This window comes from Aspergillus fumigatus, chromosome 6 (assembly GCF_000002655.1).
Source record: "Aspergillus fumigatus Af293 chromosome 6, whole genome shotgun sequence".
In the NCBI taxonomy this organism is placed as follows: domain Eukaryota; kingdom Fungi; phylum Ascomycota; class Eurotiomycetes; order Eurotiales; family Aspergillaceae; genus Aspergillus; species Aspergillus fumigatus.
In genome coordinates, this window is record NC_007199.1 from 404,260 (window position 1) to 424,395 (window position 20,136).

General features: G+C 49.9%; 5 protein-coding genes and 1 non-coding gene across 6 annotated transcripts; 1 reads left to right on the top strand and 5 right to left on the bottom strand.

Annotated features, from left to right (window-relative positions):
• Nucleotides 1–4: 4 nt before the first annotated feature.
• Nucleotides 5–2,947, bottom strand: AFUA_6G02270 (ribonuclease P/MRP protein subunit POP1; the record flags this gene model as incomplete). The annotated part of the gene is made up of 3 exons (XM_742757.1): nucleotides 5–96; nucleotides 205–2,518; nucleotides 2,612–2,947. 3 exons carry the CDS (start codon nucleotides 2,945–2,947, stop codon nucleotides 5–7), a joined length of 2,742 nt encoding a protein of 913 aa, XP_747850.1.
• Nucleotides 2,948–3,282: 335 nt separating this feature from the next.
• On the bottom strand, nucleotides 3,283–4,623 carry aspf3 (peroxiredoxin family protein). Its single transcript, XM_742756.2, has 4 exons — nucleotides 4,170–4,623; nucleotides 3,796–4,072; nucleotides 3,577–3,720; nucleotides 3,283–3,508 (listed from the first exon to the last, which is right to left on the bottom strand). The coding sequence occupies exons 1-4, from the start codon at nucleotides 4,217–4,219 to the stop codon at nucleotides 3,473–3,475; spliced, it is 507 nt and encodes a 168-aa protein (XP_747849.1). The 5' UTR covers nucleotides 4,220–4,623; the 3' UTR covers nucleotides 3,283–3,472.
• Nucleotides 4,624–6,045: 1,422 nt separating this feature from the next.
• AFUA_6G02290 (uncharacterized protein) lies at nucleotides 6,046–7,084 on the bottom strand. Its single transcript, XM_077804932.1, has one exon. It carries the CDS (start codon nucleotides 6,864–6,866, stop codon nucleotides 6,513–6,515), a length of 354 nt encoding a protein of 117 aa, XP_077661068.1. The 5' UTR covers nucleotides 6,867–7,084; the 3' UTR covers nucleotides 6,046–6,512.
• Nucleotides 7,085–8,229: 1,145 nt separating this feature from the next.
• Nucleotides 8,230–12,771, top strand: AFUA_6G02300 (serine/threonine-protein kinase). Its single transcript, XM_742754.2, has 5 exons — nucleotides 8,230–8,968; nucleotides 9,020–9,748; nucleotides 9,811–11,768; nucleotides 11,825–12,130; nucleotides 12,178–12,771. Exons 1-5 carry the CDS (start codon nucleotides 8,385–8,387, stop codon nucleotides 12,408–12,410), a joined length of 3,810 nt encoding a protein of 1,269 aa, XP_747847.1. The 5' UTR covers nucleotides 8,230–8,384; the 3' UTR covers nucleotides 12,411–12,771.
• Nucleotides 12,772–13,779: 1,008 nt separating this feature from the next.
• Nucleotides 13,780–13,895, bottom strand: AFUA_6G02315. The gene has a single exon (XR_013344520.1). It is a non-coding gene; the product is annotated as a ribosomal RNA (ribosomal RNA).
• AFUA_6G02330 (Zn(II)2Cys6 transcription factor domain-containing protein) lies at nucleotides 13,876–18,228 on the bottom strand. Its single transcript, XM_001481393.2, has 4 exons — nucleotides 17,204–18,228; nucleotides 16,755–17,033; nucleotides 16,343–16,666; nucleotides 13,876–16,271 (listed from the first exon to the last, which is right to left on the bottom strand). The coding sequence occupies exons 1-4, from the start codon at nucleotides 17,333–17,335 to the stop codon at nucleotides 15,867–15,869; spliced, it is 1,140 nt and encodes a 379-aa protein (XP_001481443.1). The 5' UTR covers nucleotides 17,336–18,228; the 3' UTR covers nucleotides 13,876–15,866.
• Nucleotides 18,229–20,136: the final 1,908 nt, after the last annotated feature.

Genomic DNA, 20,136 nt, shown 5'->3' on the forward strand with positions numbered 1-20,136 from the left:
GAGCTCAGCTTTGTTCTAGGTTTTCGTACGTACGAGTCTTGACAAATGTAGGCTGCACATGATATGCGAAGAAAACGAGAGCTTCTGATTGAAAAGCTATATTCTGGTTGGGTATCATCGAAACATAAGCAGCATCCCATCCGTACCAACTATACCAACTACACTCGCAGAAAAGACTTCAGTGCTAAATAAGCTCCCAGAAACCAAGTCTGCCCACTCGCTCGCCGGCATTACGGACAATGCACATCCTCCTCTCACGCGCCTGGCCCTTGCCTGACGCCGCAACCTTCGATACCAGAATCGAGCCAATCCCCGTTCCCTTTCCTTCAGAAAGGTTATAGTTCCCCGTTGTGACGAAACCGATGAGGTCTTCTTCCGTGGGGATGGGGAGGTGCTCCTTCCGGGACTCTGTGTCGGCTGCCGGAGTGATAAGCGAAGCCGCGAGCTTCTGCCGGGCATCGCCTTGGGCAGCTGAGGGCTGGGCAGACTGCTGCAGATGGCCCTGAGGATGAGGGGCTTTGCGACTTTTGCTCTTTCGCTCGTCGGATGCCAGGCGGAGCCATTCTTGGCGTAGGTCTGGGTTGGTGGTAGGGAGACGGTAGATGCGAGCCGCGGGGTTGGGCGATCCGCGGTGCAAGAGGGATATTTTGACAGTTGCAATGGCAGCTTGCTCGGTGGGCTCTGACCGGTTGTTGATTGCAGCTTCTGCTTTGGCAATGGGGAGGTGATGTATGTCGAACGGGGGAGCGTGACCGCCAACAGCCTGCTGTTCGGCATCACTCATTTGGGTATCTTGTTGCTCAGCGTCTTGGCTCTGTTCGATTTCCTTCGCTTCATTAGGTTCAGGCGTGGAGATCTTGGGCGGTCCCTGAACCAGTCTTTCCCAGTCGCACGCCCAACCATGGCCGATCTCGCCTTTCTGCCCATTCCCCAGATCTAGGCTATCAAATTCGGTTCTCCGGCCCTTTGGCCGTCTTTCCCATTCCTGCTTGGCCTTCTCCCGTTCGCGGATGTTCCATTCCCAGCCCGCACGGGTTCCGGGAAAGTCGCCTGGGAACCAGGGCTCTCCGGCTTCGAAGGCGAGTTGTCGTTGTTCTTTGAGACCACCAAATCTCACGGTTCCGCCGCTTGAGAGCGGGTAATACATGAGCGAATACCAGAGAGGAAGCACGCATTTCCATGGCAATAGAACGGTCCATGTCCCAGGCGCGTTGGTGTTCTTTGACTGACTGGTTGATCTCGAAGCGAGGATCATCACCGGAATCTTCGGGTCAGAAGCTTCAGCAGGAGGGTAGACACCTGGTCCAGCTAAGGTCCGTCGACGATTAATAGCTTTCTGTCTGGGAAGTTGACGAGTAGCGGTTAGTCTTGCACGGCGATCGAACAGGGCCGGTGACGTCTGGGTGGTGTCGGGTGACCACGTTGATAGTAAGATGGCCAGGTTCTGCATTTCCTGATCCGATGCTGGTGGTTTGAGGGTCCTCGGGGGAAAGTGAAGACGAGGGTCTGATACTGAAAACCCAAGGAAAGCATTTTGTGGCAATGACGAAGGGTTTGAGACCCCAAGCAACGAAGTCCAGGTGGCCTCAGGACTGCCTGCTGGCGGTTCAGCGCCATCCGGCACCAAGGGCTTGAGCGCTGAGAGTAGAGCCTCTGTAGAACCCGGACCAGTAATCTCGATGCTTCCAATCTCGAAGCGCAGATCTTCCACCATCACTGGCGGATTCTGCCTCTTCGATATCCCAAGAAGCTCGTTCCACAATTGCAGGAAAGCAGACGGGTGAACTCTGATGAAAAGCTTCTTTCTATCCTTTTGACTCTTCTTCTTCGGCCCATCAGCGTCGACCATTTCCACATCTTCCGCTTTTCCATCCGCACATCGGATCAAGGTTATCGGTGCGATCGGTCTCTGTGTGCCGTCGCGCTCAAACGCCCAAGCATGTAAGCTTCTTGTCCCAGCCCTCCACTTCCTTCCCTTCGGACCCCAAGCATCCTGCCCATTAATCCCAATTCCCCTCAGCACCGCCTCCATAGCCTCCTCGGTGCCCTCTAGCTGAATCGTAGACATGTAGCTCATATCCCAAGCCACCGCACCCCTGGCACCCTTCGCCCGGTGCGAAGGTCTATAGCTCTTCTCCGTCGGCGACAGGGGTACCGCGAACCGCCACAACGGGTCCTTCGAAGTGGCCATGTGGGCGCGCTTCGCATGGAACATATGCGTCGGAAGCCATGTCTTGCACCGCTGCCGTTTCTTGTACTTTGATTCGGGCGGCGGGGGCCGTGAGAGCTTGTTTTTCTTGATCTTCGGCACTCGCGGGGCGATGTTATAGGCGTGGCTACCTGCCTCTTCCAAAGCCTTTTGGGTCTCTTTGTCCCGCTTTGCTTTCGCTGCCGCACGCTTGGCTTTTGTCTTGGAATTGAGATTTTGAAGCCGTCTAGCCGTTTCAAGGCGAAGGCGCAGGATTTCTGTCGGTCGTCGTCGTCGAGCGGTCACCGTGGGGGTGTTATCCTCGATCATCTACACAGCCGGCAGTGAGCAAAAGCCGGTCTTAAATCCGGACTGACCTCGAAATCGGCCTACAGGAGTATTAGGTAGGTGCTGTCAACATACCTCTCTCTTCGCCCTCGCCCTCAACCTCCGCGGAACCCTTTTCACATTGTGGCTGGCCGTCCGTCTCCTCAACGCGCGGGGCACTTTCTGAAACGCACGGCTTGTCAGGGCACTCTTCGACCGTTGCATCCCCGACTCGAGAGCACGGATCTCAAACTCCCGAGCCTCGACATACGCGGCGACATTCAGCTCTCCGGACGCAGAGAGCGCTGCGTCGGCCGACTGAACCGCGAGGGAACGAGCATCGAACGTTTTGGCGCGTTTGCGGGACGCTGCTGCACCAGGCTGTGGCCCCGGAAAGGCGGACTTGCGCTTTGAGGGCTGGTTCGAGGCCATGATGGCCGATGGGCGGAGGTGAGAAACGAGTTGGATCGTCTAAATGCCGAACAGACGGATTATTATGGTTGGTAGCTCAGGTGCAGCTAGATGTACAAAAAAGTGGTGTTGGAGCTTAAATTTCGGGGGCTTTAGCGCGTCATCCCGGCCGAAAAAATATACACAGTGCCACGCTGTCACACCCCCAAGCACCAATAGCAGCCTGGGGAGAATAAAGCCCTGCGACGCTTTGATTCATGTAGATCTTCGGAGTGCCGGGATACCACTAATGTTTAATTACACTAAGACTATAGTTCGCTTGTACTTAAGACGTAGTTCCTACCTGACATCATACGGTTTGATAGGGCGAGGGCGGGGGAAAAATTCTTCGTAGCTTCATTACAGCGTTGTATTTCTGTCTAAGCGGCATGTCTAAAGATCTATCACGAATCTTGCCCATAGCACGCTAATGTTAGCCCGCCATTGAAAAAACTTCAACGCCATATTAATCCCATGCCGGCATCTATCATGTCTAGTTTCATGCGTTTACAGGTGCTTGAGGACGGTCTCGGCGCTCGAGAACTATATAGCATCAAGTCAGCTCATATTCAAGACTCGAGCAACAATGGAGCAGAGGGAAAACTACTCACCTCGAGGTGGTTCTTAGCGGGCTCGAGAGCGGCGTAGGTAATCTTGCCGTGGTCAATGACGAGGGCGTAACGCTTGGTGCGGCCCTCCTCATCGGCCCAACCAATGCTCTTGGAGAAGCGAGCATCGGGGTCGGAGAGGAAGAGCTAGAGAATCAGAGCATTAGCAACGACTTCCAAATAGTGAAATCGCAGAATTTCTTTCTTCGGAGGTGAACATACAATGTCGTCCCCAGTGACCTGGTTGGCCTTGCCCCAGGCGCTCATGACATAGGCATCGTTGTAGGCGAGGACGGCAACAACGTCAACACCCTTGGCACGGATCTCGGGGAGCTTCTCGATGTACTCGGGAACGTGGCGAGCAGAGCAGACGGGAGTGAAGGCACCGGGAAGAGCGAAGAGAATGACCTTCTTGTCGGCCCACTCCTTGGAGGCGTTGTAGTTGATGGGGATACCGCAAGCAGTGATCTCACCCTTGTCCTCGGACCAGGGGATGTAACTAAATGAGAGTCAATGTCAGAACCCGATAAATCGGATATACTTTTGACGGTCGAGGGAACTCTAAACCAAAGGGCAGATGAGCAGAGAATACTTACGAGAAGACAACGTCAGAGGGGAAGCTGTCACCGGCCTTGAGTCCAGACATGTTGATGGATTGGATTGTGAGGATGTGTGTTAAAGGAGTAGTGTTCTGGAGAAAGAGCTGTGTGAAGTAGAGATGAAGAAGAAGCGGTAAGCTAGAGTAGTGGGGTGATTTATTATGGAACTAGAAGAGAAAAGAAGATGAGGCGGGTGAGGGGTCCATAGCGGTCAATATATACACCATCTGGTCCGCGGACGGTTGGAGCAGCCCCTGACAAAGCCGGCAAATGATGTGCCAACGGGCCGCTGGAGACATCCATAAGGTGATCCAAAGCAGAAGGATACCGAAACTCATCGATTGGGGGACGAACGGAATAATCGCTGAGTTGCTGGCTTGGGGCGTATTATCAAGAAGACCGCCCGAGACTGGGAGGAGAACCCCACCACGGATCCCTTCATCGGCGGATGCACCACTTCTGGCTGCTATCTAGACCAGACAAGTTGACAAATCGGTTGGCAACTTCTGGGTCAGTGAAGTCATAAGGAAATTTCTATTGATGGCAAACTGGCAATTGATTGTAGATATCAGATTATCAGATCAGACTGGGTCCCATCTTCTCTACGAAGTGATTAGTCGTCTACACGAATTGCCGGATTTTCCGTAAAGCAGAAGTGGTGTGCAATAATGTAATGTCCGTACATAGTAGGTACCTTGCAGACTAAGACTTGACGATCTGGACTCGATCCGATTACGAAGTAGGCTACCTGTAAGCCCGTTAATGAGGGGTCCGTTCGGTGATAGGGTATTATTCGTATCCTCTGTCTTCACCATCAAAGGCGAAAATGGTGTCTTCGATATGCTGATCTCGCACCAATCATGATGATCGATCTGGTGCCGCGACAGATTATGCAAAATGGCCCTCGGACGACACACAAACATGAGGCTACTGGGCTTCACCGCCCGCCGTCCGATGCCCCTCTATTTCATCCACCGCCCAACGTCATTTTCCTGCACGTGACAAGCCCATTCTGCAGTGCTGTGCTGATGATCGCCCTGGTGGCGTCAAGTCGTGAACTTTCATAAACGTGCGGCAAACTGGTTTCTTGATTCTCGATTAGGTTCAATGGGATTTCAGTGACGAGTTCACGATAGCATTCTCAAAAGCCATGCTTGCCTGGGAATGTTACAATCGTTCGGGTTATATATACTTCGAACAACTCTGGGCCGTAGACGATAATATATCCTTCAAATATATCCTCTGGAGTGTATGAGAGATGACATATATCAACGCGGTTGATATTTCAGATGAGATGTACGCGTACCACCATCTATTAGCAAGATGTAGAGGTATCTAGAGACACTCCAAAGGCTGAGATTATGGACATTGCTGCAAAATCTGGGGCTAATGCCACCGCGGACGAGATGGGACATGACCTACCATGCTGTCTTTCACCTTGGGCAAGTTTATTTGCTAGAGGCCCGGAACAAGTTATGGGGTATGAGGGCTGGCTTCCATCAAGATTGATATTCAGCTGTACAATAGACATAGTCTGAAAACTGTGTGTTTAATATGCGGACAAATGTAAACCTAGGAAGAAAGGGTGCAGTTATCAGCAGATATAGAGTATCCGATACCTGTCACCTACTCATGCAGAAAGCTATTCTTGACAGTCTCTCGCTGAGTATCTCTCGCTTTCTCGAATTCTCCTGACTCATAATCTCTAATCTGCTTTAAACTGTCTGCCAAAGGGCGAATACTAGTTCCAGCACGTGATAGCATCCTACATCATGACTCAAATTGAATATCAAGAAATCAGCAACCAACCAAACAACCACATAACCACCGTTCACCACATCAGTCACAATGGCAGACCTTAAACCTCCGTTTACCGAAGAGACTGCCAGACAGAAGGTCAAGGCAGCTCAGGCTCTCTGGAACACGCGGTAAGAATACCTAATGAGCACATCCCCAGCAATCGGCGGGTGTATATCATGGAATGCCGTTGTCACTCATATACCTCGCTCTGAGCCTTGATTCTCTCAAAAAAAATCTTTCATTTTTGTTTGATGGGTAGATGGCTGTGATAGAAACTCAGCGCAAAGCATCTTATTGTCTCATCCCTTGCGCGAGCACACCATTCCCTCGTGGGTTCAAATCCCGGAGGAATTGACCTCAGCATTTTCATGCCTCCCTTGATTCAATTGTGTCATTGCCACCTGTCGCTTCGAGCATAAGCGCTACATGCCCTATTGGGACTACTACCATTGCTGTGACAAATCACTAACGTCAATGTGCAGGGACCCGGTCCGAGTCGCTCAAGCCTACACGCCTACCTGTATCTGGCGCAATCGCGACTCATTCTTCTCTGGCACAGAAGCGATTGTCACGTTCCTGACCCGCAAATGGAAGCGTGAACATAATTACCGACTCCGCAAGGAGCTTTTTGCTTTCACAGATGACCGTATTGCCGTGCAGTTCTGGTACGAGTATCAGGACGCAGAAGATGGGATGCGCTGGAAGCGCTGCTACGGCCTCGAGGATTGGACGTTTGAACGGGAAACTGGCAAGATGCGCAAGAGAATGATGAGCGGGAATGACGTGGTACTTGGACCGGACGGGAACGGTGACGGCCGCTGGTTTGTTGATGGGGTTGACGTTGATGCTGTAGACATCAGCGAAGAGCATTGGTAGGCAGTTGAGACTCGACATAGGGCAATAAGAAAGTTCCAGCACGTTCTTCTGGCGTCTATTTTATATCATAGTTCATGAGCTTATACTCTGTAGGCGAGGTGAATCTGGGTAACGGTGTGGCCCGAAACGGAATGTTGATATACTTTGGAGGCCAGATCCAGACCATAGCCAATGAGAGTGACCTTCAAGCTGTGTTCAAAGCGCATCTTGCTTCCATATCTAGCCGAATTCCAGGGAGTTGATTTCAAATCAATAGACAAAAAGCTTGCTATGCTATTTGTTATTGATATTGGAATGTTAAATGCGAATACTTCTGTCCCTTGAGCGCTAGCTTCGGAATGCCCCTCCCTTGTTACAACAAGGCACAGGAGGATATCTCGACCCAGTCTCAGTATTCTAGGACAGCAATTAATGTAAAAATCAGAAGGAGAAAACGGGAATGTGGGGTCTGTTCTGCTAAAGCAGGTTTGGGATCCTGGACCTGCGTGCCCTGATCATTGAGAAGCCATGCGAGAATGTGCGGGACGTCTGGTGTCTTATAGTCAGCCACTTCAAGCCCTCTGAAGAGAGAGGTCAATCGAGCTAGTAATTCCAGCGCTTGGAATAGTTGCATGCTTGCTGATTATTTGGAAGAAACACAAAACAAGGATAAGGAGGTGGAGGTTTAAGGGTCGTACTCTGTCAATTCGTTCCTTGTCAGTCAGCGATATCATTGTGAAGACAAAGGGATGATAGAAGATTTGCAGGATAAACTTGGCTTTCAATACTGCAAAGAATCGTGTGCAGAGGCTTCTTATATGCTCTAATTTAAATACCATTTCTTGAAGGGCTTTACCTTGTCGTGATGGTGTAATAGAGGGGCTCGAGCATTCCTAATCGGCTGATGCAAATTAGTGGCCAGGGAGACTCCAGGAATTCGCGACAACAAACAGTAAACAACCAGCCAGAGGAATTTAACAGTGATATGGCATGTTACTTCCTACTAACGTGCGACGTCTGCTTGTTGTGGTGTGTGGCTTTGGACTGTCTGTTTTGAGGCATGTTGTCAAGGAAAGTGACTGGAAGCTTGGATTTCTGTCGTTGTTGTACACAGCTCCTCTATCGCACTCTTTTGTCACTTGGAGCAGCTCGAGTCCTGCTGCGACCTCGCACGATCCCTTCACTTGCGCCTCATCATCTCTTTTGAGCCTCGATACGCGGGAGACTCAACGCAACCAATCGCGAAAGAAGAAGGTTACTGGCACTCCAATTCGCAGTCGTCAACCCCAGAACATTCTCTTCTTGTGTCTGCGGCTACAGCCTCGTCTTTACATCTCTCAGAAGGTAGCGGTCCCAACGGGCAGCAATATCCAGTCAACGCGTCGGGTTTGGATGTTAGCCTGTGATACTCATGACCAGCGATATCGCAAGCCACATTCGCTGACTAGTCATCGAAATCAGACAAACAGATTATATCATCGCAAGTAGCGGAGAGAATCTCCACATGTGGAATTGCAACAAGCCTGTCTCGCTTCATTAGTCCGGGCTTGCCTGGCGATGGATGGGATCACTGCTAGTCCTCAGTCATTCCGTCCTCCTCTGACAGATGCTACGCATAGACTGAACAACTGCGCTACTCCAAAGAGTGAAAAAGGATCACATATCGAAGCAGAAGATTTGCTGATAACACCAGACCGAATGTATATCGTCACAAGCCCGTTGGCAACCAGAGAAAATGTGGGGGAAAACCGCGCCTCTCCAAACCCAAACTCTCAAGCCGGCTCGAAAAGGAACTCAGCAATCTCCACGACTTCTAATGTGTCTGGGAAGGGGAAGAGGAAAACACATGTTGGGCCATGGCAGTTGGGAAAAACACTGGGGGAAGGGGCCACGGGCCGTGTAAGATTGGCCAAACATGCAGTCACCGGCCAGACCGCAGCCATCAAGATTGTATCCAAGAGGTCTGCCGCTATTGCTCAGAGCGAAAGTATTGCAGCGATGGACCGCAATGCAAGCCTCTTTAGTGGTACAGGCACCAGACAAATGCCGTCCGGCATTGAGCGGGAGGTGGTCATCATGAAACTCATCGAGCATCCAAATGTGATCAGCCTGTACGACGTGTGGGAGAACCGGGGAGAACTGTAAGTCCAAGATGAAGCATCTACTGCTTGAAACTGACATTTCGTCTCTAGATACCTGGTTCTAGAGTATGTCCAAGGCGGCGAGCTATTCCATTATGTACAAAATCACGGACCGTTACCGGAGGAAGAGGCAGTTCGGTTGTTTCGACAGATAATTGCAGGCCTTGGGTACTGCCATAGATTCAACATCTGTCATCGGGATTTGAAACCAGAGAATATACTGCTGGACTCCTGGCGCAATGTCAAACTTGCTGACTTCGGTATGGCTGCGCTTCAGCCAGCTGGACATTGGTTGAATACCTCCTGCGGAAGCCCGCATTATGCTGCGCCGGAGATCATTTATGGCCGAAAGTACCGTGGAGACAAGGCTGACATTTGGAGTTGCGGCATCATTTTGTATGCACTGCTGACGGGCTACCTGCCATTCGATGGTGGGGATCTTCCAAGTACTCTGCGACAAGTGAAGCGAGGCGAATACACTATTCCCCCGGAGTTGAGTGTAGAAGCAGCCGACCTCATTCAGCGCATCCTGCAAAAGAGACCAGAAGACCGCATAACGATGCATGGAATATGGATGCATCCACTTCTTAAGAAGTACGAACAGTTCCATCAGGCAATGTCACATCACTACCTCGGCCCTGCACCACCGTTAACGGCACAGGACTGCGGGCCACCAGTACTCAGCAGACAGGATATTGATATTGATATTCTGAGAAATCTGCAGACATTGTGGCATGGTGTCAAAACAGAGGCCTTGATAGAGCGAGTTCTGAATCCTCAGTGAGTATCCCATTCCAAGCAAGAGCTACTCCACAAAGAGCTGACTAGGCCTCTTGCCACAGGCCCACCCAGGAACGAATGTTTTACAATGCTCTGATCAAGTTCAGAAATGAGCAGCTAGAGAATTACCAGGGACAGCCTCTCGAGTATTCAGCCAGTGATTACCACCATATCTCTCGACTACCAGCTTCCTCTGCAAATAGGCGCAAGCATGCCCGGGTACAAGGTGGTTCTCGGAGACAAGGCCAAAATTCAACGACGACGACGACGACAGCAACCACAACAAGCAACAGCAGCAGCAAACAGCCTCAAAGTAAATCCAGAGCCCTAAAATCCTCAGCAACCGAGAAAAGCTATGATCCATTCAGATCTCCACGCCACATAGTCGCCACTCCCGAAGTACAGTGCGCTCAAGTTACCATTCACCGGAACGGTCCTGAAGCAAATACCAAAGAAATGTCGGAAGCTGTTCCGGATTTAGACGACGATATGAAGGAAGAAGAAGTTGAGGATATAGACTGTCTCCCAAGCTCTCCTTTCTCCATAGTGCCCAACAAGAAGTCCAAAGCCAGCTTCACTAGGTCTTTTCAGTCAAGAGCTTCCCACTCATCTGCTCGCCGGGTGATGAATACAACACCTACACCTCGCTCTGCCAGCTATAAGCGGAACGTTCTATTTCTTCATCACCAGAATCGTTCACAAGCATCAATGTCTGCAAGACCGAGGAAGGCACGAGCAAATGCTTCCAGCATTAGCAGGCAAGAAAGCGACTGCAGCATAAAGTCTGACGAGGACGGCGTTCTCTCCTCAGACCGTTGTGGAAGTCCTTTGCTACCGGTCCAACCTTTAATAGTTAGAGGAGCTGGGGTTACTATTAAAAACTGCCCTCAAGTCAAGAGAGTTTGCGACGCGGACATTATCTGGAGAGACGAAGCGCGCAAGGTCTCCCATGAACTCAGCCAAATATGTGAAGAGGCTTTCAATGGCGGATCCTTGTCAACAGGGTGCACGACAAGCATTGGATCAGAGACACCAGCGACTTCTCTTTCAATGGTCAGTGCTGGAGACTCGCAGAATCAAATCACAGGAAGCAACATCAAATCGAACCAGCCATCGAACAGAGCACGAGATTCACCCAACACTTATACTGCGACAGAGCTGACCGAGACTCGTCGCAAGCTAATACAGCACTCAACCCAGGACGGCACTGAGAGTGTTCCAGGCTATCTATCCGCTGTTATCAATCACCTCGATCGTCTCATTGCGCAGGACAGAATAAAGGAGCGCGGAAAACGAGACAAGTCTAAGGAAAACGGCAACTCTACATACGATTCTCTTCAGAGGTCTTCACTCGATACTGGTAACCTTCCGATCATTTCGGAAGAACGCAGCAACTCCTTGGCTGAGAGTGAGATGAGAAACGGCCAAGACGTAACAAGGCATAATTCAGATTCCGCCAGTTCTATCCAGACCAAACGCCAAAGCGGTGATGGAAAAGCCACAATCAGAATGGTTCCCCAGAGTTCTCAACAGTGCTTGGAGGAGATTAAGCCATTGAATATCCGGAAGAAGAGACAAGCCTCGAACGAGTCTCCTCAACCACGCGAGGATACTAGATCCAAGGATGAAACCGGCAGACCGATTCGCTCTTCGCAGCGCTATGCGTCTGCCGACTCTCGTCAGACTCGTTTCCTCTCAGAATTGGATCCAATTCAAGAAGTGCCCAAGTTAACCGGGATGTCCGACACAAAGACGCCCGAGAACAAGAAATGGTCTTGGTTTCGGAACAGATCGCATGGGTCTTCTGAGCCTAAAACGAAGACGCCCACTCTCAAACCAATACACCCGAGCTCTGCCACAGTAATTGTCCGCGAGATCGATCCTTCATTTGAGTCTGGACCAGGTGAGCAGACTGAGAAGTCCCAGGACGCGAAAGGCATCACCGACAACAAGAAGGGTGGCTTTTTCAAGAAATTTATGAAGAAGAAACACAGCGACAACGTCAATAAGGGTGCAACAGGTAGGGTTCATTACCTTTGGACGTCAATAATTCCTCCAGCTGACTATTATCTTCAGAAGTCGATTTTGCAGATACAAACCCCTTGCTCAAGCGACCAGCGGAAACTGAACACGCTTTTGACACCGACAAGAACCAGAAGCCTGCACCCGCCAGGCCAAGCATCAACGGAAAGAGTCATAACTGGTTCGCGCGGGTCTTCCAGATCAAACCAGCAACAAGAGTAGTTGCTCTCAACACATCAAAGCTCAAAGGTCGAAAGGACGTTTTGAAGCTCCTGCGGGAATGGAAACAGTTTGGAATGGAGGAGGCGTACTTGGACAAAGCCAACGGTGTCATTCGTGCCAAAGTGGGCGAAGTGAACTGTAAGTGAGAACCTGGATGATTCTTATGATTGTTCTGACCCTTCAAGGCCTCCGTCTTCGGGCTGTTGACTTCTCCGCCGAGTTTTACACGGTCCTCGAGCACGGCCGACAGGCCAACCTCAGTCTTGTGCGCTTCAGGCAAGAAAGAGGCGCAGCGTCATCCTTCCATAAGGTTGTCGATACTCTGGAGATGGTGCTGAAACAGCGAGGCTTACTCGTCGAGGATCCAGATCGTGCGAAGAACATGGCACGAATCCTTGACGCTTTTCCCAATGGTTAATCTAGCATGCCTGGCTGTCATTTCCGTTCCTTCGACGCATACTGGTTTGATGACTCACAATATACATCTCTGTATCTTGAGCGGCTTTCCTTGGTTTCTGCCACACTTTGGTATTTCTCTATCTGTTGCAAAGTTAGCCACGGTCATTCTGCAATCACATCCACTTTCTTATGTTTGGCTGTCAATATGTCAATTAGCTTCATCTTGTCATGTTACTCCAGGAAACACAACACGATCATCCACCTGTATCCTTGCTACTAATCATCACGTATGCATTCTCATACATCTGGAGAATACTTTGCTACTATGCTGCACCTCATCTTATAGAAAGCAAGCGTCATAATGACTACTGTTCAACGCCGCATCTCCAAACGCCCCCGACAGTCCCCTTTACATTCTGACGAGTGATTGATGCACGTCCCTAGCCTGGGTCCAGTCCACGCTGCATCATCGACCGTATAAGCAAGACCACCATCATAAACGGGTATCTTACCCGGCTGCAGGCTTAGACACCTATCACCCATTAAAACCAATGAGTTCAGCCCTACCGTGAGCCAAAAAAAAGCTCATTGATCTCAGCTCGTATAAACCCAAGATAATCCTCTTTTATGTGCCCAAGTGCAAACTCAGGATCAATCAAGAGAATGAATGAATCCTTTCCCTGGTCCACCACCATGCCTGCCCTCTTCTAGATCCTGAAAAGCACACATGATCAAATCCAGGCAATGCTGATTAATGACCAGACAGACTGCATACCGCAGAACAACGTCCCCTATCCCAGCACCCCGAGACGCAACAAGGCCTTTCAGATCCCTGAGGATCTGCTCGATTGATGCACCATCCCAGCGTCCCTTGTCCTCAAGGACAATATTTTTGCATGACTCATGAACAAGCTTCTCAGGGAACCGCTATCCTGGGCGTCGACCTCAGAACACCGGTCACCGTCAAAACGGTCAATCTCCCAGTGGACATAGCGGTCAAGTTCCTCCAGAACAGGCAGACCAGGCCTGATCAGACTTGGGGGTGTGGACTGTGCGGTATATGAAGTAGTCCCAAGGCCAGCATTTGTCGTTACCGTGATGGAGGGAGTCGCATAGAAGAGCGTTGCTTATCTTAGAGCTGCTGATGCCAGCGCTTGTAACGCTCCGTGTCACTATCTGTGAATTCGAAGGGGTGACCAGGGTGTTGGCCAGGAGGAGTCATGGGAGAAAATATTGACGGGATCTTCGTCTCCAGAGTGTTCTGGTTGGGCTGGTTGGGTCATTATGATGCGAGGGTTGTATGTAATGGAATCGTAAGCTGGGAAAGGCCTTACACAGGAAGACCAGGCAGCAGAATGGCATAACTGAAGTAGAATAGGTGAGCAAAAAACATACAACAGCCGGGATTCGCTGGTGGTCACCCACCCAACTACTAACCGGCCGGCGTGTGGCTTAAGTACGGCTGAGCGGACGGGAAGCCCTGTTTTCCACACCCTATGGTCGTACGTGCTAGAGGTCTTCTAGCTCAGGTCCATATAGGCATTTGGCGAACACATTGTGAAGCATTCCCATGAACGCACATTGTGAAGCATTCCCATGAACGGATGATGTTATCCATTCTATGTTTTTCGGGTCCGAGTATCCAGCAGTCGAGGAGACTCATGTCTTTGTTCTTGTTGTTTCTGTACTGCTGGTCAGCTCACTTCATTTCCTCATGGAAGACTGTGTTATTGAGGGCCTCGAACTGCACCGCTGGCGAAGCCTCTTGCGAGGTATAGCCTTCCAGTCAATATATGGGCTCTGTCTGGCTCCAGGCATCTGACGTGCGTATGGAGAACTTGGGTTAGCAACGGGCCGTTACCGACTGGGGGTGCATCGGCCACTACCTTAGTGGAGTGGGGCCTTGCGGCGTTAAAGCTTGCAGGAGCTGTTGATTTACATAGGCGCTGGGATCTCTCCATTTGAGACCCATACTGGGTTGACATCAAATTGCTTGAGGTATTGGTCGATTGAATATCATTCCGACCCGAGCGAACAGCAGTCAGTCAAGGCCGAGAACAGCTCCAAAAACAGATATGACCATTTGAAAGGACTGGCACACACGTTACTACCGTGAACAATGCCAAACTGCACAAAGATATCAAACACTAAACATCTTACAGATTGCAGTATAAAGTGATCAGACAGCCACCCAGATATGAAGCAGATAGAACAGAAAGAAAATATAAAGAGATCAAAAAGCCGACCACCGTTTTTGCAGTTGAAAAATTTGAGTACCTCCGAGAAACAAAATTGAAAGGACGAACGCAGCGTTTGACAGGAACGCAAAAGACAGACAGCCACCCGAAATGTCATGAACACTGGATAATCACAAAAGCCGCCAACACTCGTCGCTGCATAGGGAGAAACGCAGAAGGAAACATTAAAATGCGAGATCAACAGGTCGATGCAGCGCGATGGTAACCACTTAATGTCAATAGAGCACGCGTCAAAGAACGCTTCCATAGACACCACCCAGGGAACCCGAGCGTCACGAGGGACTGAGTCACGAGAAGACATGCCAGCGCAGAGCAATATGAGACACATCGCTAGGTCATGCAATTCCTCACAGTTACCGAACCTGCGTCTGAAAACGGAAACTAGCGAGAAGAGGGATCATTAACATGACGATGCATCAAGGCAGAAAACAAGACGAAAACGAAGCCGAAGGAAACATCCATTAGTGGGTCGCCCCGGTGGTTTATAAAGCGGCGGTGCTCGTGGAAAGACGGTGTTTGATAAGTTCAAGAAGTCGAAGAATGTGAGGTCACCGACTTTCTCAACAGAAGCAGCTGTCAAGAGAAAAGCCTCCAGCAGAAGACAGTCATGACCCTCAATCCCAATATCTAATTCGTGGAATTCATAACATTCTTGATTCTCGTTTCCATGGACTTGTTTCAAGTCGCGATTTTGATGATGGCATTGCTGTGGCCAAGTCTCCTCATTCACTCCCTTCGATTAAGAAGCCTCCTCTTTCTCGTAAACTCACCATTTCACGCTCTTGCCGCGTGTAAATGTTTCTTGTTCGCCCCCCTCCCAAAATTCAACCTGCCTTCTCCGCCTCGGTAAATAACTCAACCAGTACATTCGCTGATTTCCCTTATTCCTTGGGGCCCGTTGTCTCAGAAGCATCACCACAAAAAAACAGCGTGCCACGGAACATTTCCAAAAGGTTCGGAACGTAACGGGTTCGGCCCATAACCCCCTCTTCTAGATCAACTGAAGATCGATGCAGCTCCAAACGACAAAAGAAAGATCCATCTATGCGCACCATGTGAAGTCGATGTGACCAGCACGAAATCCTCCTCGTGAACAGACATTAAAATGGTATCAATGTTATCCTGTCTATGCGAACCTCCGGACTTTGTCAACCAACCCTTCGAGATTGAAGACCTACGGCCAGTAGGTTTTATATCTCCGTTCCGGATCGAGTGCTTTACTGGTTGAGGCCCCGACGGTTCAGCGCGTTTAGCATATCGCTATCGGTACTGGAGCGACCCTGATTGTCACCGGGGTTCAACATATCACGGACATTCAGGCCACCTCGAGATGAACTGACCGAACCTCCAGGAGTTGAGGTCGGTGGAGGAGTCATCGTACTTGTAGCGGTGTGCAGAGGAGGATATGGGGAGCTGTGCGGGGAAGAGGAGTGACGGCTATCGTACGGGTAGGCAGATTGCGGCGAGGGACGCCGATCATGCTGTGGTGGAGGGGGGTAGTAAGGACTAGGAGCGGGGTGCGCCTGATAGGCAGGCGCTGATGTTGCTGGGGTTACCGGCGCAAGGTTGGTCGGGTCAGGATACTCGAAACCTGAGCCAGAGCCGCGTCGGCCGGTAGGTCTCTGTAAGATATTATTGGCATCCTGAGTCTTCGAGTGTCACATGAAAATATGGGGACTACTTTGCAACTTACATGATCTGCGGGCACAGCGGATGCAAGGGGGGGCGGCGCGGTTCTGTATGGATGTTGGTACATTCCTTGAGGCGGCGGAAGGGTGGTATCAGCAGGGGGCTGAGGCTGCTGCTGAGGTGGCAAAGGCTGGCCATGGGCACCATAGAGCATCACCGGAGGACCAGCGCGGCCGTTTTGAGGGTTTCTGAGATGAGGATAGGCAGCGTGTGCCGGCACAAATGCCTGTGCCTGGGATGAAACCGGAGTGAACATACACTCTTGGTTGAAACGGATGCAGTTGCTGCAGCGCCCATCCTGAGAACTTTCAAATCCCGAGCATCGAATCTGTTAAATTCAGAGGATGACCGTCAGCGAGGCTCTGTGGAGTGAGAACCGAATGTGCCAGCAAATACTCCTCGGGCAATGAACGCACCTTGCGTCTGCGGCAGTAACGACAGGCTATAGCGGTCCGTTGTCTGGGAGCTGCGGCTTGGTATACAACTTGAGGCTGTGGTGGAGGAGCTGGCTGAGCGTAGACATCCGGAGGGCGGTAGGCGCCAGGAGGAGGAGGGAGCCTATAAGGATCCTGGGCACCTTGCACATGAGGGTGGATAGTGGCCATGTGGGAGGTAGGCGGATACTGTGACGGGGGTGGTGGTGGATGCGGATACGGGTGGTCTGTGGTTGGAGGAGGATAGGAGGCCGGAGGATACTGAAGCGATCAGTTAGTTTTCGTTCGAGCTCGGTTGCTCAATAGGAGTATATGTTAACAGGAACGGGAAACGGCAAAGCCCTCAGTGGCCAGTCGTCTGGGCAAGAATGCAGGTAAAATAGTGCAACGAAAGCGACGGGGAAGGAAGGGCCGAGATATATAAGACTCACAGGGTATTGAGATGCTGGCGGATAGTTAGCTGGAGCTGGATTATCCTCAGGCTGACTAGAGTTCCACTGGGGAGGCGGTGGATACTGTCCCTGTCGATTAGGGTCGCCAAATTCGTGGGGGTTGGTGGACATTTGTAGACAAGGACGAGGCGAGGCTGCTTAAAAGAGCGGGAAAAGGACGGGGAAAGGGCTGAGAATAAGAGGCGAATGCAGGATGATGTGAGTCGCAAGTCACGCCCAATGCTGTGGTTTGGTCAACTTGTCAAGGAAAGACAGGGCAGGGGTCTTGGTGACGGTGCGTGTGCCCGATCGTACGTATGAGCGAGTATGTATTGGTAAAGTGTATGTATGCAGCCCGTATGTATGTGTATCTGTATGTACGTATGTCTTGTCTGTGCGTGTGTGGAATCGTAAACGCGGAAGATGACCAGGATAATGACGGAAAAAAGAAAAGAAAAAGAAAGCAGAAAAAAAATAAACGAAAAAAAGAAATGCGGAGTCGAAGTTCTGGTCACAGTACAAGCAGGTTACGACCAAATCAGAAGAGTTCCAGTTTCCGTCGGGTGATTTGCAAAGCTAGCATAGCCTCGTGGTCACGCTGAAGCTGGAGAGGCGAATGAGCGAAGGAAAACCAATCCGTCAAGAAAAGACTGAAGAGAGGGAGAAAGCCGACGGAAATACTAGGGCGGGGCAAAGAGGAGAATACCTATCCTCTTTGCAAGCCGATAATCGGGGAGTAAGTATAGATAGAAAGATAATCGAATGGTTAGAGAAGAGGAGCGAAACGGGGAAGGTAAGAAGAAAGCATAAGAGGGAAAATAAAGAGATAGGAAAGAGAAGACTGAAAATGAGTCGAAGCGAAGAGCCTCGGGGGATTTTAGCTATGACGTGAGCGTTTGACTGGTTCCAATGATACTCAGGAAGGGAAAGAAACTGTGGTTCTTCCTAGGGAGTCTAGCTACAGAAATATGGTACGGATGGGGACAGTCCAAGGTGCTGTTTGCTGGTTGAAAAGAAGAATAATTAATTCAGAGTGATAGTGGAGAGGGAAATGGGAAAATAAAAAAGGAAAAATGGAGCAAAAAAGAAAATAATAAAAAAGAGGATAAAATGAAATAGAATAAATCCTGAATAATAATAATTTTTAATACTGTCCCGAGTGTGTATTGTAATTTATTACCTATAAATTTGTGGGGCATAAGCAGCCGAAATAAAGGGGTGATGAAAGCCAGGGAGAGTGCAAGGACCTTTGGCAATAACAATATAGAGTATGTTTTTAACAATATAGAGTGAGCAAGAGAGGCGATGGATCAATTGAAAGGAATAAGGATGGACAGAAGTCGTTGACCCAACCGTAGTTAGAACTTGGCACTCTGTAGATGATTGCTGGAAAAAGTGAACAGGAAGGAGTTAGCAGCCCTGAGGCTGGCAGTAGCGCGATGCAAGTGTCAGTATAAATAATAAAACTGCAAGAGGTAAAAAAGCGCCAAAGCTATCCGCTTATGTGAAGGACATTCAGTCTGGTCATCTCATCAATGGGGGTGAACAATACCTTTAAAACAAAGGAGAAAAGTGGAAGAGCAGCTGAGAATAAAGAACACACCGATAAACCTTCCATTATTCAACGTGAGCCATTACAAGGAAGTCTGAACGAGAAATGTTGACCACTCGATCTTTAAGAACACCAGAAATGCTTCATAAACTGGCAAGAGGTTGCGTATAAGGGCCTGGAACATGCATAGCATTCAATTGCTCCCTCTGTTGTCAACCATAGCTACCTCTTCAATATCTCGTCTTGAGATGTCTACCTTAACCAGCTCTATTCAGTCATAGCAATCATAGTTTGAGCATACAGTTGTAGCATGTCATCCAAGCCGAATGACTTGGCGCTGCAATCCAAACGATATCCTCATTTTTCAGACGAACTATCTACCGTGCTAGAGATATGAATATCTAGATTGCCCACTCATCGGTCCATCCGGAAGGCAAAAAAGGGAAAAATAGCTGGATCACCGTTTAAGGACGTCAAGCAAAACACGTGACGAATGCAGGTGGCCACGGCTGGGCGGAAAGCGGACGGGCGGGAACACTCGAAGATGGAGATCTAAGAGGTGAGACTAAGAGGGAAACTGCACGAAATCCTGATTTAAATAAAAAAATATTCTGCCCTAGATTAGTGAGCCGCCGTTGTGCAATATTATTAATAAAGCCTTGTGGAAGCTCCAGACACCAAGGACTTCGAACTAGACTGCTAGCGTGTAGCCGAAATTTGGCCTTCAACCAAAGGATGCAAGTACTAATATCCTCCATCCCAGTGAGATGTCAACCACAAAGCAAAGATGAATTGATTACTCAGTTTGTTGGAAGTTGATAAATAGTGTGGATCATTGACTTCCGGAGTCATTTGCGATAGTAATGTTCATGGAATTGAACTAAGGCCAGAAATCAAACCAAGAAGCGAATAACACAATGTAGTGTGGGTTTACGATGACTCCTGATTGTACCTAGATACTAGGAGGTAAGGTACTAAGGGAACAGGGAAACCCAATGAGAGACGGACGGTGCGGTGCGCAAGACACAGTGGGCCGTCCGAATCAACGCGCCAGTGACCCATAGACATGGACGGGGACTCCCCTAAGACGCAGCTAAAGTATTCATGGTTCCATGGGGATCAGCTGAATTGCTGTAAGCCTTCGGGTTGGGCGTTTGGCAGTCCCGCCAGCCACTCAGGTAGCGAGTTTGGCATAAGCTCGAGTCTGAAGAGGGGGCAAACATAAAGTTTGACCTGCGGAGTTGGGAACTTGGGAAACCAAACTAAATGGCCTAGTGCATGAATCCAGTGGCACTACCGTAAGTACTAGGCTGGTAGGCTGGTAGGCTGGCTACCTGGCTAGAGGAGACGCCGGGACGGGTATAGGCGCCGTGACGGGACT

What these genes read in the sequence shown, in the direction of transcription:
- aspf3 (XM_742756.2), bottom strand. Translation starts at nt 4,219, where the DNA reads ATGTCTGGACTCAAGGCCGGTGACAGCTTCCCCTCTGACGTTGTCTTC. An exon ending in CCCTCTGACGTTGTCTTCTC is followed by an intron (nt 4,073 to 4,169) that starts GTAAGTATTCTC and finishes ACTCTCATTTAG; the next exon opens with TTACATCCCCTGGTCCGAGG. An exon ending in CCGCTAAGAACCACCTCGAG is followed by an intron (nt 3,509 to 3,576) that starts GTGAGTAGTTTT and finishes GATGCTATATAG; the next exon opens with TTCTCGAGCGCCGAGACCGT.
- AFUA_6G02290 (XM_077804932.1), bottom strand. Translation starts at nt 6,866, where the DNA reads ATGTCGAGTCTCAACTGCCTACCAATGCTCTTCGCTGATGTCTACAGC.
- AFUA_6G02300 (XM_742754.2), top strand. Translation starts at nt 8,385, where the DNA reads ATGGATGGGATCACTGCTAGTCCTCAGTCATTCCGTCCTCCTCTGACA. An exon ending in TGGGAGAACCGGGGAGAACT is followed by an intron (nt 8,969 to 9,019) that starts GTAAGTCCAAGA and finishes TTTCGTCTCTAG; the next exon opens with ATACCTGGTTCTAGAGTATG. An exon ending in CAAAGTGGGCGAAGTGAACT is followed by an intron (nt 12,131 to 12,177) that starts GTAAGTGAGAAC and finishes TGACCCTTCAAG; the next exon opens with GCCTCCGTCTTCGGGCTGTT.
- AFUA_6G02330 (XM_001481393.2), bottom strand. Translation starts at nt 17,335, where the DNA reads ATGTCCACCAACCCCCACGAATTTGGCGACCCTAATCGACAGGGACAG. An exon ending in GTTACTGCCGCAGACGCAAG is followed by an intron (nt 16,667 to 16,754) that starts GTGCGTTCATTG and finishes TGAATTTAACAG; the next exon opens with ATTCGATGCTCGGGATTTGA. An exon ending in CCGCTGTGCCCGCAGATCAT is followed by an intron (nt 16,272 to 16,342) that starts GTAAGTTGCAAA and finishes AATATCTTACAG; the next exon opens with AGACCTACCGGCCGACGCGG.